General features: G+C 44.7%; 1 protein-coding gene across 15 annotated transcripts in view; it reads left to right on the plus strand.

The window, feature by feature from the left end:
• rabgap1l (RAB GTPase activating protein 1-like) overlaps window positions 1-17,510 on the plus strand; it is a 458,975-nt gene that overhangs the window by 368,798 nt on the left and 72,667 nt on the right. For all 15 annotated transcript variants that reach the window (XM_069937564.1, XM_069937563.1, XM_069937559.1 and 12 more), the window contains one exon: window positions 2,198-2,326. In XM_069937564.1, coding sequence (XP_069793665.1) covers window positions 2,198-2,326 — 129 coding nt within the window. The remainder of the gene's footprint in view (window positions 1-2,197; window positions 2,327-17,510) is intronic.

The following is a 17,510-nucleotide window of genomic DNA, read 5'->3' on the forward strand; positions in this document are numbered from 1 at the left end:
GACATCTTTCGGTAATGTTTCTTTCACTTACCAAAGCTCAGTACCTCACATTGCCAATGTCAACTATCAAAGGAGCTACATGTTTTTGCACTGCTTATTCGAAGATCACATCAACTTCGTGGCTCTTTGTTTTGCCAATCAAAACAATCCAGTGAATATTAATATCCATTAAAACACCATGCCTTCCATTCAAATATCACTCTCCATCTGTAATCTCTAGTGGGTACCATGTAAAGGTAAAAAGGTAAAGGTTCCATTATTTTCATATAATACTATATTTAGAATGTAACATACATTAAATTCTTTAACTTTGTCTACCGTAAGGCAGACAGAGAGTCACTACTTTGTCCAGTGCCCCTCAGAAACCCACAGCACCTAGGCAATCTTCCCTCCTAGTATTGACCAGTCCTGTGTCAGCTTAGCTTCCGAAATCGGACAATCCCAAGAAATGGTGATGAGAATTTATTTTTTCGTTGCAATGTACAAATGTCCTGAAATTTGTGCACGCTGTAGCTACGTCATTCTTTAAAATACACTAACAAATAATAAACAGAAATTACATGACCACATGAGAAAAATTAAAGATAACAAATATTAAAAGGATGGATCCATAAACATTCGCAGTTGCAATTAGTGCAATAAAAATGTGATTTTTTTTCAATAATGCAGACAGATCTTTGGTCCTGAAGTAATATTCTGGTCAGGATGGTTAGTGGAGGTTTAAGAGGTAATGATAATGTTTATTTTTATATACAGTACATCGTACAATTATGCACCAAAATTTTTGCTTGCTGCAGCCAAACAGGTATTTATAAAAATTCTACAAAACCACCTAAAAACAACTACAAAAGTATACTTAATAGAATTAAAAAGAGTAAATAAATTCAAAAATGTTGACAGATAATTAACATTCACAGTTTGAGTTAAAATAGTGAAGACAGACCTTTTGTAGAGTCGTAGCAGTCTGATTAGTGTAACAAGGGGAGGTTCAAGAGCCTGATAGATGTTAGGAACCTAGAGGTGTTGGTCTTTAGGCTTCTGTACCTTCTGCCAGGAGGTAGCAATGAGAAGAGGCTGTGACCAGGGTGTTGGGGTCTTTTATAATGTTGGCTGCCTTCTTGAGGCAGTGTCTCACATAGATGTCTGCAGTGGATGAGAGGTTGGAGCCTGTGATGGACCTATGTTTGCTTCCTTATAGAGCCTTCTGTGTTCCTTGGCAGTCGACTTCGTAATCCAGCCAGTATACTTTCTACAGTGCACTAGTCTCTGATTAGTATATAAGGGGACTGTCAAGGGCGTGATGGCTGTTGAAAAGAAACTTGTTTAATCTAGATGTGCCAAACTTCAGTCATCTGTACCTTCTGCCTGATGGTCACAGTCTGAAGAAGTGGTGACCAGGGTGATGGGGAACCTTTATGATGTTGACTGCCTTCCTGGGACAGCGGCTCATATCAATGTCTGCAATGGATGGGAGGTCAATGTTGGATGACTAGGTTTAACATTTTTTGCAGCCTTCTATGTTCCTAGGCACTCGAATTTCCAAATCTGGCCACCAGAATTTTTTTTTACAATTTCTATTGGAGCATGTCATTGCCTTTTTATGTACTGCATCTGACACTAGTTGTTCATTACCTAATGAAGGCCTCAGACAATCAGCAGCCTTTGTGTGTCATCTTTAAATAGGAAAAGGACCCAAACTGCTCGCAGGAGCCCTCCTTGGAGTTCCAGTGACCAAGATGAGGACAGGTGGTCAAAGAATGGGCTAAAACACTGACAATAGAAGAACGTGGAAGGAAAGGAGAGTGTAGAGAAGCAGAAAAAGTTAAGGAGCAAATTGGAGAAGTTGGGGCCGAGGTAGTGTAAGCTAGCAACCGTGGGGGATGAGAAAGAGATCTGGAAAAGGCAGCAGGTAAAGGAGCATCGTAAACTTGATGGGTTTGTATGTGCTGGAAAAGGTCACGGTTCTGGGGAAGGTGCGGCAATAAAGTGATTTGAACACATGAGCATTTTCAGCCTATACAGTTTAATGATCCTTGCGGCTGACTGAGGCCAGCTTAATGGCATTCTGAGTGACGTCTTTAGCAGTACCGCATCCCCTTGTTAGTGAGCAAAGTTAAAGGAAGCATGCTCGGCTGAGATGTTGGTTATCTGCCCAGTGTATCCAAGTATCAGCTCATTTTCAATTTTGTCTTTGCAGACCTCGAAGGAGGACTTGCTGCAGGCTGATTTCGAAGGGGCTTTGAAATTCTTCCGTGTTCAGCTGCCAAAACGGTACAGAGCTGAGGAAAATGCCAGGCGATTAATGGAGCAAGCCTGCAATATAAAGGTAAGCAAGCAAGTGGATAGGATTGCGAGGGAGGGGGCTTGGTTTTTTTTTTAAAAAAAAGGCAGGTTATTGGGAAAATGTGCACAACACAAACACATCTATTGGAAGCAAAGGGTAACCATTGTTTTTGGCCCTTCATCAGATGAGTGAATACAAAGGTGGGGGGAGAAGGGAGGGAGGAAGGAGGAAAGATAGATACAGGTGGGAGGGTTGAAGGAAAAAAGATAAGTAATGGGGAGAAGAAAAGGAAGGGGATGGGGAACTGGAGGAAAGGAGGCAGAGGTACGAAGAGAGAGGGGTTTTATGGAAATTGGACAAGTCAATGTCAATGCCATTTGGTTGGAGAGCGCTGAGACAGAATACAAGGTGTTCCTCCAACTTGCTTGTTGCCTCGGTTTGGCAGTGCATGAGGCCATTGTCAGATGTGGTGGTGTGGAATTGATATGTGGAATTGAAATGATTGACCCCTCGAAGGTCCTTGTTGCAGTGGAGAGAGTGAAGGTGCTCAACGAAACAATCTCCCAGTCTGCTTCCCGTCTCACCACTGGGAAAATATGAATTCATTAGGCCCTTTCAAGCTTCCATGTAAATTGGAGTTAACCGGGCAATTTGCCTGGTTAGCGCCCCGGTTATGCGGTAGTTAGAAAGGGTCTGACCTGGTCAACCCTGTTGGAATCCAACCGGGTTCCTGACTTACCTCAGAGGTAGTCAAGGAACCCAGTCAAACTTACCTAGATCACATCCACAGGTGATTTGAAAACAAAAATGGCCGACCTGCTTATTCTGGTGACGTCAGCGCTTGGGTGCGTCAGCGGGCAGCAAGCACCCGAACATCTGGCAGTACTTTCAGTGAGTACCTGATGTGTTATTGCAGGGGTGGGATCCCCCTTAAATCGTCGGGTTAGTAATTTAATGGGTAGATCTCCCTGCAACTTTCCAGCACCTTTGCCTCAGTAATCGCACCCGAGTCCCAGGAGGGCTACTCAGGTGCTGCAGTTTAAAAGAAGCTATTGTTGCATGAAGAACAGAACTCCGATTAACCAAAATGGTTGGCACCTTGCCTATGTTGGATAAATTGTTTTTTTCAGAGAACTGGTCATTTTTAAAAAAACAGCCCAGTAGCAACAGCAAATCACATAATAGTGGTTAAGCTACAAAAAACAAAGGAAGGCTTTTTAAGCATTTAAACAATGTTTAATTCTCACCAAACAAAAATTCTGATCGCCGCCAATCACCGACGCCTCCCCACCAAGGCTCTGCCTGTGCCGGGAGCCTGAGGTTCCTGCTGCCACTGGCAGCCCGTCGTCCCTGGTCAGATAAGCTCCGAAAATTTTTTTTTGGCTAAATGAGGATTTCTGATTTGTTTCAGATATCCTTATTTAATCAAAATTTAAAGAAAAATTTAGATAAATGAAGGTTCTGGAGAATCTGATTTTAGATAATCTGAATTGCACTGTACGCAAACCAACCTGCTGTGAGGACAAGTAATGTTGCATGTTGGTTGGCCTCATGGGTGCAATTAATCACAAAAGGGTAGATTCAACTTTGCTTCAGATTTGTATCCAGTGGGTGTCAGTATTGGATTAGTAAAGTGTAAACAGTGAAGCAATTATTGCGTCTTCTTGGAGGTTCAACATAGTTTAAACAAGCCCATCGCCACAAGATAAATAAAGAAAGCTATTTGGCCTATTGTGGCACACTCATCTGAAATAACAAACCCCAACACTTGTTCTCAAGGAGCCTATATCCTGGAACAAAGCTAGACATGATATATGGCACGTGAAATATGGCACATGATTGGTGGGGAGCAGGTAGCAATAGAAGCAAGATTCTCAAAACCCTCAACCAGGTGGAGTGTTTTTTGCCTCATGTATCTACAATTACAATTTGGAGGGTCAGCGACCGTGATGGATGGAGAGACATGATCGACCACCACGAACGCCAAAACACTTGAACAACAATGATTTTGTCTACCAATGTTTGAATGAATCCATTCCATCCCACTCACACTCTACCTATTTCTGTCAGGCCGAAGGTACATGAGTTTGAAACCACAAACCTCCAGATGCAAGGACAGTTGCTTTCATGTCGATATCAGCCTCTGAACTGAATCTCATTCTTGGCAAAAAAAAATGATGCCTTTGCTCTGTTTAACTGCTTTTCACTCTCTTTTTGTAATATAATGTCCTGAACTCTGATTTATTGCACTTTTGTTTATTTGTCATGGCACTATCGACTGTATGAATGAACTTGACTAGTCAGTATAGAAAACAAAGCTTTGCCCTGTATCTGGGGTATGCATGATAATAATTCAATTTATGTTTGAGCCTGTGGTAAACTAACTGGCAAAAATTGATTGCTGTAAATACTTTTTATGGTATTTTCATATGTGATGGAGATAGACATTGGCTTTTGTCTACCAGGCCCTGATTTGCGTCAAAGGATTTGTGTATTTATGTATTCCAGTTCCATTCTCAAATGTACAGTTGCACGTTGTCTTCTGATGGGTTTAAAGTTCACCCTTTTCCACAGTGACTCAGCATCACTTGTTTTTGAGGTGTGCCTGTTTGTCAATTGTGTATGGGGCAAATAGATGGAATCTGTATATTGCTCCAGATTCCATTACCTGTAGTTTTATGTCTCCAGTTTCCTTCTCCATCGTGAAGGTGTGCAGACTTTGAATAAGTTTTCTTCTCTCTTTGTTGAAGGTTCACAACCCAAATTGTCAACTGTTCTTTTTCTCCCACTGATGCTGCTCAACCTGCTGAGTTCCTCTAGCAGCTTGTTTTTCTTTATCATTCATGTATATATGCTGTTTAATATTTGTACACTTCCTGGGGTCTCCATTAACCATTGTTCCACAGGAATCCATCCTACCACATCACAATGTCTCCTGACCCTGAACAGTTCTGGTCACCACATCGGCAGCACAGTTAGTGTAGCTGTTAGCGCAAAGCTATTCCACCGCCAGTTCAAATCTGCTATTGTCTGTAAAGAGTTTGTATATTCTCCCCATGTCTGCATGGGTTCCTTCCTGGTGTTCCAACTTCCTCCTGTCCTTCAAAGTAGACAGGGGTTGTGTTAATTGGGGTATTTGGGCCACACAGGCTTGTAGGTTAAAGGGCTTGTTACTGTGCTGTATGTCTTAAAAAAATTCTTGTGTCTCAGTAAGATCATCGTGTAGCCTGGTTGGACCCTGCAAATTCAGGAACAATTCTGATGTTTGGAAAGAAGCATGTGCATTTCCACTTGTCGAGTAAAGACATTTTACTCAGTGTCCTGGATACTGTGATCATTGCAGTCTTTTGAGGTAGCTCCATTGTAATATTCCTGTTGTACTTCACAGTCCTTAAATGTGAATGTATTCAACTTTCCCATACATGTTAGAGAATAAGTCTTGAAAAACAGTTCCAACTCAAAATGTTGACTCTCCATTTCTCTCCATGGATGGTGCCTGACCTGCTGAATCCCTCCAGGTTCTCTGTTTTATTAAAGAATAACTTTCTTGTTTAGTCCCAATGTCTCAGGAATTCATTGCTTCTAATAGTATCCTCCAAAAGAAATGTCATCTCTTGACCAAACATTTGGTCATCCTTTCCAATGTCAGCGCATCCAGCGATGTATCAAGTTTTGTTCAATGAGATCCAGGAGCAATTTGCAAAGTTTTGCAATTTTGATGGTTCAATAAAGATGCGTGGAGAGATTGTCAATGATCATTTACATCAAACTTCTTTTCATGTAAAACCTAGTTGTCTGAGTGACTTTCCCTTGGTACTTAAACACCTGAGTCTCATGTTTCATGCTGTGTTCAGTTGCCTTGATCTTGTGCTTCCTGCAATGTTTATTTCCCCAGGTATTTTTTTTGTTGTTGCTCCTTTTAAGTGTTGTTGCCAATCAATCTAACAAACAGTGCACTTAGCTGCGTGTATCTCTTGTTTTTCTTTTGCCATGTCCATAGAAATGTACAGCACAGGGACACACAGGACATCAAAATAAAAATAATTCAAAGAGAAAATCTGCAGATGCTGTGGTTGAGTGCAATCTACAGAAATGCAAGATAAGCTCAGCAGGTCTCATAGGATCCCGGGAAAGTAAAAGATAACTAATGTTTCAGGCTTGACCCTTTGTTCGAAATTGGGAAAAACAGGGAGACACCTGAATATAAAGATGGGGAGAGGGTAGGAGGGATGAACGGGAAGGGGGAAGAGCACACACTAACAGGTAAGAAATAATACCTTGATGTAGGTGGGAGGATAGAAGAGAAAGAAGCTGAGAAGTAATGGGGAAGGGGGGTGAGTGGGGGAAAGAAGGATAGCTCTCTGCTAGGAGAAGAGTGGGGAGCTGGCAGAAAGGAGACAGAGGAATAGGGAAAGAGAAAATTGGAGCAGGGGAATTGCAGAAATAGGAGGAGTGAATATTGATGCCCTCTGATTGGAGACTGCTGAGAAGGAATAAAAAAGTTTTCTTCATCATTTTGGGGGTGGCCTTGGTTTGACAGAGCTTGAGGCCACCCACAATGATCAAAACACTCAGCTGGTCAGGCAGCTTCTTTGGAGAGAGAAACAAATAACATTTTGGGTCCAGGACCTATAATCACCCAAAAGCAATTTACAGCATCAAGGAAGGTGTGGGTGATAGGGTGAGTCACTGGTGTATCTTGCATACTGTATATTCCTGTATAATAGTGTTGTGTATGCACTCACACAATTAAGACTCAGAGATGTGATGTTTTCTCATCCCTTACTTCTATTAGTCCTGACACACAGGGTTATATACTGGAAGGGTGACATCATGATGTGGGTGTCATGATGTCCAGCAGAGGGTGGGCTTATGTTCAACACTCTTCCCCCCCCACCCCCTTCCCCCGTGCAGTAAATGCTGACTGGGCCCCTTCGAACTAATAAGATTACATCGGGCCCAGAACTACAAGTGAGAATTAGAATACATCTCATGAGTAATTATAAAAAGGGAAAGTATTTAATAATAATCAGGGAATATAGTCCTTAAAGTGTTCAAGCGGTCTTCTTTCTCTTTTGAACCGCCTCGGCGTGGTTTGCTGTGCTGGCCTTTGCTTGGGACCTGTGGATAGCCAGGTCGGCAGTCAATTTGGCGACGACTGCCCGTCTTGACTGACGACTGCCCATCTTCACTGCCCTCCTAGCTGCATGTCTCAGTTACTGGACTCCTCACTGGACTGCTTGGCTCTGCGATCATCCCTGCCGTCTCTCCCCCCACCACCACTTTTCCTGAGGGGTGGGATGGTCGGGGCAGGCCACAGCAGGTCTGATTCCACCTCCTCCTGTTCACGAGGCAGTTCATGGACCTTGGTGTCAGTCAATGTTCGTAATTGGTCAATGTGTCACTTCCATAATCTGTCCCCCACTCGAGCAGAGTATGAGCAGGGGTGTCAACTTTTGTAAGATTACTCCTATGGGTGTTTATATTGCCTATAATCTTGTACCAGAACTCTCTCGCCTACTTCCAATATTCTAGGTGAGGTCTGTGGCGATGCTGTTTTTTTCAGCCGGAGTCCCAGGTCTGGATGAACTTTAGACAGCTGGTCCACAGATTGCGGCCAAATATTACTTCTGCTGGAGTGTGTTTCTGTATCCCAAAAGGAAATCTGCAATTTTGTGTGTCCAGGAGGCTTTTAGAAGTTTTATGGTTTTCATTGCTTTGTTGAATGTTTGTACCAAACGTTCTGCCTCCCCATTAGTACTTGGGTGATAGGGTGCAGACATAAGGACAAAATATGTCTGATATTGTTGTCACGCATACATTTTTAAAAATGTTCTGATGTAAATTGAGGCCCATTGTCCATAACTAATTCATGAGGCAATCCATAAGTGGCAAAGATAGCTCGTAGACACTCAATCGTGAGATCTGCTTTGGTATTTTTCATCTGTAAAACTACTGGCCACTTGGAGTGTGCATTCACAGCTATTAGGAAAGTCTCACCCACGAATGGTCCTGCAAAGTCTACATGAATCCGATGCCAGGGTTTGAATGGCCATTTCCATGGGTTAGCTTCATTGACTGACATAATTTGCATTGTTGTTTCAATGTCCCTCTCTATGGAGGACCATCAGACATGCATCCGTACCATTCCCAGATGGTTATGGTGCAGTTCTAATAACATGGTAGTTTGCCATTTGGCTGGAATAATTGTATGGGTACCCCATGATAAACATCCTTCTTTGACTGATAGTTCATGGTGGCATGTGTGGTAAGGTTTTAGATCTTCTGGAATGACCATATTTGGGCCATTAAGGGTAAAGTATAGGATCTTGCTTAATGTGGCCTTTTTTTGGGTTTCCTTTGCGATCATCTGGGCTGTAATGGGCAGTTATTGAAGTTGTTCTTGGTTGATGCCTGCTGCCTCCGCTGTCCATTGTTCTGTCTCGGGTAGTGGTATGCGTGATAAGGCATTTGCATGACTGTTGAGTGTTCCTGGTTTATCTTTTATATCATAGTTATATGCCGCTGGTAGCATGGCCCATCTTTTAATTCTGGCCACAGCTATACCTTTGTGTGGCCGTGATCAGGGTGAATTTTTTTCCATAAAGATATTGGTGGAATTTTTTTTACCTCAAAAATGATTGTCAATCCTTTTTCTAGTTGGGTGTAATTGCGTTTGCTTGTGGTTAGTATTAATGAAGCATACGCTTACTGGTTGCTAACCTTTTTCTGTGATTTGAGATAGTATCACTCCTAGTCCCACTGGTGAAGCATCCACGGCTAGTGTAACTTTTTTACTAGGGTCATAGTGGATCAGCAACTTTTTTATTGGACGTTAGTATTTCCTTTAGTTAATCGACTGTGTTTTTAGTTTCTGTGTTCCAATACCATGTTTGACCTTTCTTGAGTAATTGGTTCAGCGGGCTTCATAGTGTAGACATATTAGGGATATGTTTTCTGTAGTGATTAACAAATCCTAGGAAGAACTGTAATTCTGATTTGTTGGTTGGGTATGGGGCCTTGTGAATGCCTTCTGTTCCTGCTGGATTCATTCGCACCCCCTCGTTGTCGATTGTAAACCCAAGTTATGTTAATGAGGTGCAAAGGGGATATTTCTGATAGGGTGAGTCACTGGTGTATCTTGCATGCTGTATATTCCTGTATCTTTGGCTTGGCTTCGCGGACGAAGATTTATGGAGGGGGTAAAAAGTCCACGTCAGCTGCAGGCTCGTTTGTGGCTGACAAGTCCGATGCGGGACAGGCAGACATGATTGCAGCGGTTGCAAGGGAAAATTGGTTGGTTGGGGTTGGGTGTTGGGTTTTTCCTCCTTTGCCTTTTGTCAGTGAGGTGGGCTCTGCGGTCTTCTTCAAAGGAGGTTGCTGCCCGCCAAACTGTGAGGCACCAAGATGCACGGTTTGAGGCGTTATCAGCCCACTGGCGGTGGTCAATGTGGCAGGCACCAAGAGATTTCTTTAGGCAGTCCTTGTACCTTTTCTTTGGTGCACCTCTGTCACGGTGGCCAGTGGAGAGCTCGCCATATAACACGATCTTGGGAAGGCGATGGTCCTCCATTCTGGAGACGTGACCCATCCAGCGCAGCTGGATCTTCAGCAGCGTGGACTCGATGCTGTCGACCTCTGCCATCTCGAGTACTTCGACGTTAGGGGTGTAAGCGCTCCAATGGATGTTGAGGATGGAGCGGAGACAACGCTGGTGGAAGCGTTCTAGGAGCCGTAGGTGGTGCCGGTAGAGGACCCATGATTCGGAGCCGAACAGGAGTGTGGGTATGACAACGGCTCTGTATACGCTTATCTTTGTGAGGTTTTTCAGTTGGTTGTTTTTCCAGACTCTTTTGTGTAGTCTTCCAAAGGCGCTATTTGCCTTGGCGAGTCTGTTGTCTATCTCATTGTCGATCCTTGCATCTGATGAAATGGTGCAGCCGAGATAGGTAAACTGGTTGACCGTTTTGAGTTTTGTGTGCCCGATGGAGATGTGGGGGGGCTGGTAGTCATGGTGGGGAGCTGGCTGATGGAGGACCTCAGTTTTCTTCAGGCTGACTTCCAGGCCAAACATTTTGGCAGTTTCCGCAAAGCAGGACGTCAAGCGCTGAAGAGCTGGCTCTGAATGGGCAACTAAAGCGGCATCATCTGCAAAGAGTAGTTCACGGACAAGTTTCTCTTGTGTCTTGGTGTGAGCTTGCAGGCGCCTCAGATTGAAGAGACTGCCATCCGTGCGGTACCGGATGTAAACAGCGTCTTCATTGTTGGGGTCTTTCATGGCTTGGTTCAGGCATCATGCTGAAGAAGATTGAAAAGAGGGTTGGTGCGAGAACACAGCCTTGCTTCACGCCATTGTTAATGGAGAAGGATTCTACTAAATAGAATAATACCTAGTGTCGCCGAGAATATTCTCCCAGAATCACAGTGCGGCTTTCGCGCAAACAGAGGAACCACTGACATGGTCTTTGCCCTCAGACAGCTCCAAGAAAAGTGCAGAGAACAAAACAAAGGACTCTACATCACCTTTGTTGACCTCACCAAAGCCTTCGACACCGTGAGCAGGAAAGGGCTTTGGCAAATACTAGAGCGCATCGGATGTCCCCCAAAGTTCCTCAACATGATTATCCAACTGCACGAAAACCAACAAGGTCGGGTCAGATACAGCAATGATATTCCTGTATAATAGGGTGATAATTTCAAGGCTGTTTACCATGCCATATTGTCGGCCTACACTAGAAGGAAAAGAAGAATTGAACTAAAGCATAATGTCCAGTCCTGATAAGGGCAGAAAAAGAAGGCTACTTTAGGATGGTGAATTCAATATCCAGAAAAATGCAGGAGGCCCAGGTGGACTATTGTTCCTCAAGCCTGCCTTAGGCCTTGTTATAACATTGGAGAAACTGGTCAGCATGGGCAATTAACGTGGTAGGCAACCAGAAGCTCGAGGTCACTCAACAGACTGAGTGCAGGTCCTCTGTGAACCACTCACCCAATCGGCTATGACCTCTCCACTGCAGAGTAGACCATGTTGTGAGCAAGTGTAGTCGACTAGGTTGGAAGAAATGTTAGTTATTTTAAAAAGATGCAATGAGCTGCTGGAGGGACTCAACGAGTCAGGCAGCATCCATAGGTGGAAATGGGCAGTCTGTGACTCTGGTCATGTCATTTTATCAATAAGGGGTCCTGACCAAACATGTTGACTCACTATTTCTCTCCATGGATGCTGGCTGATCCCCTGAGTTCCTTTGCAGCTCCTTGTTTGCTCAAGATTTCAGCATCTGCAGTTTCTGTATTTCTGGATAAGTTATTAAACACTGTATTAAAACTAATCTGTTTCCATGCTTAAGTTATGTTATTTTGGTACATGGCATTTTGTACTTTCTGCAGTGATTAACTGCCTGAGCCTTGTGTTTCTAATCGGGTCATTTTTATGCCGAAATTTCTTTAGGCAACTGATCCCTGGCTTCAGTGTCCATGTCACATATCAATAATCAAATAACTGCAAATGATGGAAGTCTGAAACAAGGGCAGTATGGTTTCTTTAGTGGTTATCACAAAGCCATCAGAGTGCCAGTGACCAGGGTTCAAATCCGCTGTCTGTAAGGAATTTGTATGTTCTCTCCATGTCTGCATGGGTTTTCTCCCGCCCTTCCAAACTTATAGGGGTATTTGGGGGACACAGGCTCATGGGCCAGAAGTGCATGTTACCATGCTGTATGTCTAAAACATTTTTAAAAAGGAGAAAATGTTAGAAATTCTCAGAAGATAAGGAAACACTTCTAGAGAGGGAGAAAAACTGCACATTTCAAATCTGAAACCTATGGTCAGCGCTGAGGTCATTGAAGGGGAGCTCTATGTGTGCTCCTGCGCATGAACACATACTCACAGGAGAACAAGTCCAGGGGGTAGTTTGCAGGACGGACGACTGTGTCAGCGTCATGCTTGATTGCTGGGGGAAGGAATTGTCCAGGCACTGCAATGGTCTCTCCATAGACTAGTTTGGCCAAAGAGGTCTTGAGGTCATCCTTGGGCACTGTGTAAATGCCTAGGAGGACCCAGGATAGCTTGTCAACCCAGTTGTGCCTATCAAGGCACTGATTTGAGGTGGTAGTGAAAACACTCCACTAGTCCATTGACTTGAGGGTGGTAAGTTGTGGTATGGTGGAGCTGGGTGCCCAGGAGTCTGGAGAGTTGTGTCCACAGGGCAGAGGTAAATTGTGTTTCCTGGTCAGTCGTAACCTCTGCCGGGACACCAAAATGGGAGACCCAAGTGAATCGGAAAGATCTGGCTCATGTTCCTGTGGAAGTATCTGGGAGGGATATGGTCTCCTGACAGTGAGTAAATCTGTCCATCACTGTGAGTAGGTAGTGGGATCCCCAGGAGACGTGCAGTGGCCCGACTTTGCCTAGGTGGATGTGTTGGAACCATTGTGTTGGGCTATCGAAGTGTTGGAGTTCGTGCTTGGTGTGTTACTGGATCTTGGACGTCTGGCAGTCTCTGCAGTTCTTCGCCCACTCAGTGACCTGTTAGTGTAGGCTGTGCCAAACAAATTTTGTAGATACTAGCCGCACTTTTGTTTGGATGGAGGGGTGCGATAAACCGTTGTTTAAGTTGAAAACCGTTTTTCTCCACTGGGTGGGGATGAGGAGGCAGGGCTTGCCAGTGGAAATGTTGCAGAGGAGTATGGTGCTGTTGCCGTTAAGCTGAAGGTCTAGGAGCTGCAATCCGATGATTGCTGTTCTGAAAATGAGTGTCTTGGGGTCATTCTGTTGTGGTCATTCTGTTGGGGTCATTCTGTTCTGTCATGGTAGTCAATGCCCTGAGACATGGTATTGACTGCAGGCCTGGAAAGTGCGTCAGCAACCACGTTGTGCTTTCCTGACAGGTGTTGGATAGCAGTGAACTCATAGACATAGAATAAGTGTCTCTGTTGTCAGGCAGACCATTGGGTCAGAGGACTTTGCGAAGGCAAAAGTAAGCAGCTTGTGGTCGGTGTAAACAGTGAATGGGCGTCCTTCCAGGAAATAACGGAAATGGCGGATGGCCAGGTAAAGGGCAAATAGTCCCTGTCAAATGTGCTGTACTTCAACTTGGCTGATTCCAGGTGTTGACTGAAGAAGGCGAGGGGTTGCCACGAGCCATCAACGTACTGTTCCAGGACAGCGCCCACAGCCCTGTTGGATGCATCCATGGTGAGGGCCGTCAGTACATCCATCTCTGGGTGCACCAGCATCATAGTGTGGGGCAGAGCTTCTTTTAGTCTGTTCGAATGCTCTGTGTGCCTTCTCTTTCCATTGAAGTTCCTTTGACAAGCCCAACAATAACATGAAGAGAAGGCGCTTAATCTTGGCTGCTTCAAGGATGAACCTATTGTTGAAATTCACATGCTCATGAATTCCTGAAGGCCCTTCAGTGCCATTGGTCTGGTAAACTGCCAGATGGCCTCAATTTTGTTTGGTAAAGGAGTGGTGCTGGCTGGGGTGATCCTGTGGCCCAGAAAGTCTATTTCCATGAGGTCAAACTGGTACTTCTCTGGATTAACGGTGAGGCCGAACAGTGCAAGGTGAGTGAACAGCTGACGGAACCAGGATGAGGTAGATGAAAAGGAAAAGCAAGTCTCTCCCGACCATATCCATGAGGCACTGAAAGGTCTGTGCTGCATTTTTCAAGCCAAACGGCATGCACAGGAACTCAAAGAAGCTGAACGGGTGATGGTAGCGGTCTTTTGGACGTTGTCTGGGTGTATGGGAATCTGATGGTATCCCCGGATTAAGTTGACCTTGGAGAAAAGCTTTGCACCATGAAGATTCGCTGCAAAATCCTGGGTGAGGGGAATTGGGTGTCGGTGTCGTTGCATCATTGAGATGTCTGTAATTGCCGCAGGGCCTCCAGCTGCCAGTGGACTTAGGCACCAAGTGGAGGGGTGAGGCTCATGGACTATCGGAATGACAGATGATACCCAGCTCCTCCATGTACCTAAACTCTTCCTTGGTGAGGTTAAGTTTGTCTGGGGCCAGGCGGCGGGCCCATAAATGCAATGGTGGACCAATGGTAGCAATATGGTGTTGGATGCCATGAACTTTAGGCACAGAATGGAGGGAAAGTCTGCATGGAGCTGGCTGTACTGGCCATGTTTGGTCTCCACAGAAGAGAGCTAGGTGGACAGTTCATTTGATCTGCCAAGGGGCACAATGTGGAAAGTCTGAGCGTGGACTAACCATTTGCACTGGAGATCGATGAGCAAGGAGTAGGCCTGGAGAAAATCTGCACTGAGCAGGGGTTTGTCCACTGAAGCTGGATTCTGTCTTTTTCCAAAGGTTTGGATGGTGGTGTTATTGGCATTCTGAAGGGAAGGGCCATGTGGTCTCGTGCACGTCTTGAGTTCCATGGTGGGTATGATGATAATCTCTGCCCCCGTGTTCACCAAGAACTTGTGGCCTGAGATGATGACCCAGATGTAGAGAAGGCTATTTGGTTAGCCAGCCTCTGCAGCCACTAATGGCAGCTGGCCACATCAGTTCCCAGGAATGAACATGGCTGGCAGCATTTGCGAGTGGACACCCCCCAACGTTGGTGATAGAAACACTATTTTGGATCAGGCATCTCCGTCTTCTGGGGGGGTGGAGCCTGCTCACGTGGTGGACTAGATTTGGGCGTTGTCCTTGGTGGTGGCCATGAAACACGGTTGATGGAGTCCATGGCTTCGCATTTTGAATGGTAGAGAACATCCGCCTGCGCCGCAACTTTCCAAGGGTTGCTGAAGTCAGCATCAGCCAAGAGGAGCCTGATGTCCTCTGGCATCTGCTCGAGGAACGCCTGCTCAAACATGAGGCAGGGCTTGTGTCCTTCCGCTAATGTGAGCATCTCGTCCATGAGGGCAGAAGGGGTTGTATCGGCGAGACCATCCAAGTGAAGGAGCCTGGCTGCTCGCTTCTGCCTTGAGAGGCCATACGTGCTAATGAGGAAGTTTTTCAGAGCCATCTATTTACCTTCCTCTGGCGGCACCTGAATGAGGTCATCGACTCGGGAGATGGCTTCCTGGTCAAGCGAGCTGATGATGTGGAAGTATCTCGTCAAATCTGGAACTGGGCCTCCGCTTGACCGAATCAAGTGCAGGCCTGTTCGTCCAGAAAGTCGGCAGCTTCAGTGCAACGGCACCTACATCTGCTTGTTCCATTGTTTCGAGTCTTCAGGACACGGAGACTCATCGGGGTCACCAATGAAGAGTGTTGTGAGCGAGCTCAACTGACTTTATTTGAATCTTGCATTGCAGCCTTGAAGCCTTGTCTCATTCAGCACCTGGACCAGAAGAGAATGTCCCACGCCACCATCCTTGCCACGGCTGCCCTGCCGACCGCGCGTAACAAGCAGGGCCACTTTGCCGCTACAAGAATGTGCATCACCACAAGTGAATATTTTCTACACCTGGAGAGACTGTTTGAGTGTCTGAATGGTGAGAAGGGAAGAGGTTAATGGACAGTTACTGAATCTCTTGCATTTATGGTAAGAGATCGATGGGGTCGGAAGAACAGAGTTGCAAAGGGAGGGTTTTTTTTTCTGTGTTTAGTTCAAGGTTCAGGTTTATTGTCAGAGTGCATACATGATATCACTTACAACTCAGATTCTTTTTTCCTGCGGACCAAGCAGAATATCTACTATCAATAATGCAAAACAAAACTGTACTGAAAAAAGATTGGGAAAATAGAGAAATGTAATCAAAGAACAAAATGTAAACACACTGACGTACAATATAGAAAATAAATATTCAATAATAAATAATGTGCACAGTAAGATTCCTTAAAATGAGTCTCTGATTGAGTTTGTTGTTTGGTAGTCTGCTGGAGGGGTAGCAACTGTTTGATCCTGGTGGTACAAGACTTGTGGCGATTATAACTCTTTCCTGATGGCAGCAACAACAACAAAGCATGTCCTGGGTGGAGCCTGCTGCTGTTCTCCGATGGCACCTTTCCATGTAGATTTTCTCGTTGGTGGGAGAGTTTTGCCTGTAATGTATTGGACTATGTCCACTACGTTTTCCAAGGCTTTTTGCCCAAAGATATTGGTACCCTCATACCAGGCCAAGATGCAGCTGGTCAGTGCACTTTCCACTGCACATTTGTAGAAGTTTACCAAACCTCTGCAAACTCCAGTGACATACTTTCTTCATGATGACATTCATGTGTTGGGTCCAGGAAAGTTTCTCCGTGCAGAAAGCCACTCAGCTGCTCAAACCTGCCCTACCATTCAACACGACCATAGTTAATCTATATTGCCCTTTGCTCCTCTTCTGTGCTAGGTTTCCATAACCCTTAATTCTTCAATCTGTCAAATATTAATATACCACCACCATAGATATATCCAATGATCTGGTCTTCATCACCCTTAGGGACAGAAAATTCCTAGATTCACCACCCTCTGAGGGAAGAAATCTCTACCTGCCTCGGTTTTAAATGACCCTTATTTTATCTCCATGTTCCCCTGTTTGTGATCTCCCACCAGTGAAAACATCTACCTTGTGAAATCACTTTAGGATCCTGTATGTTGGAATATGGTCACCCCTCATACTTCTAAATGCCAAGGAATATAAATCCAAACTGTCCATCCTCCCTTGATAGACTTCTCATCCCAGGTAGAAGCTAGGTTATTCTCTTTGGGACTGCATCCAATGCCACTGCATCCTTTATTAGGTCCAAGGAACCATGCAGAGTATTCCAGGTGTGACCTTGTCAGTATGACAAAGTCTCCCGATATTTAAACCTCAACCCTTTTGCCATAAAGACTCATGTTAACTGCTTGTTGAACTTGCCTGCTGACCCTTTGGATTTCATGCAGGAGAATGCCTAGATTCCTCTGAACTTATGCAGTTTCTCCATTTAGATAATCATCAGCCTCTTGATTCCTTTGCTAAAGTGCACTTCTGTGCATTAAACCCTACTTGCCAGGTTTTTACTCAATCACTCACTCATTATGTTGCTGAATCAAATGCCTTCATCATGACATACCCTTAACCTATTTTTGTATGATGGGTTAACTTGGAAGTCTCACAATTCCTTCCTTCCTATAGTCATTAACATAAATAGTAAACAATTCAGGGCCAAGAACCAATTCGGGATACTCCACAGTTGCATCCTTCCAGTCTGAGAAGGACTCATCCATTCTAACACTCTGATTTCCATGTGACAATCTTTATTCAATCCATGCTAACACAGATTCTTCAGCACCTTG

The sequence above is a fragment of the Narcine bancroftii genome, chromosome 5 (assembly GCF_036971445.1).
Source record: "Narcine bancroftii isolate sNarBan1 chromosome 5, sNarBan1.hap1, whole genome shotgun sequence".
Taxonomy (NCBI): domain Eukaryota; kingdom Metazoa; phylum Chordata; class Chondrichthyes; order Torpediniformes; family Narcinidae; genus Narcine; species Narcine bancroftii.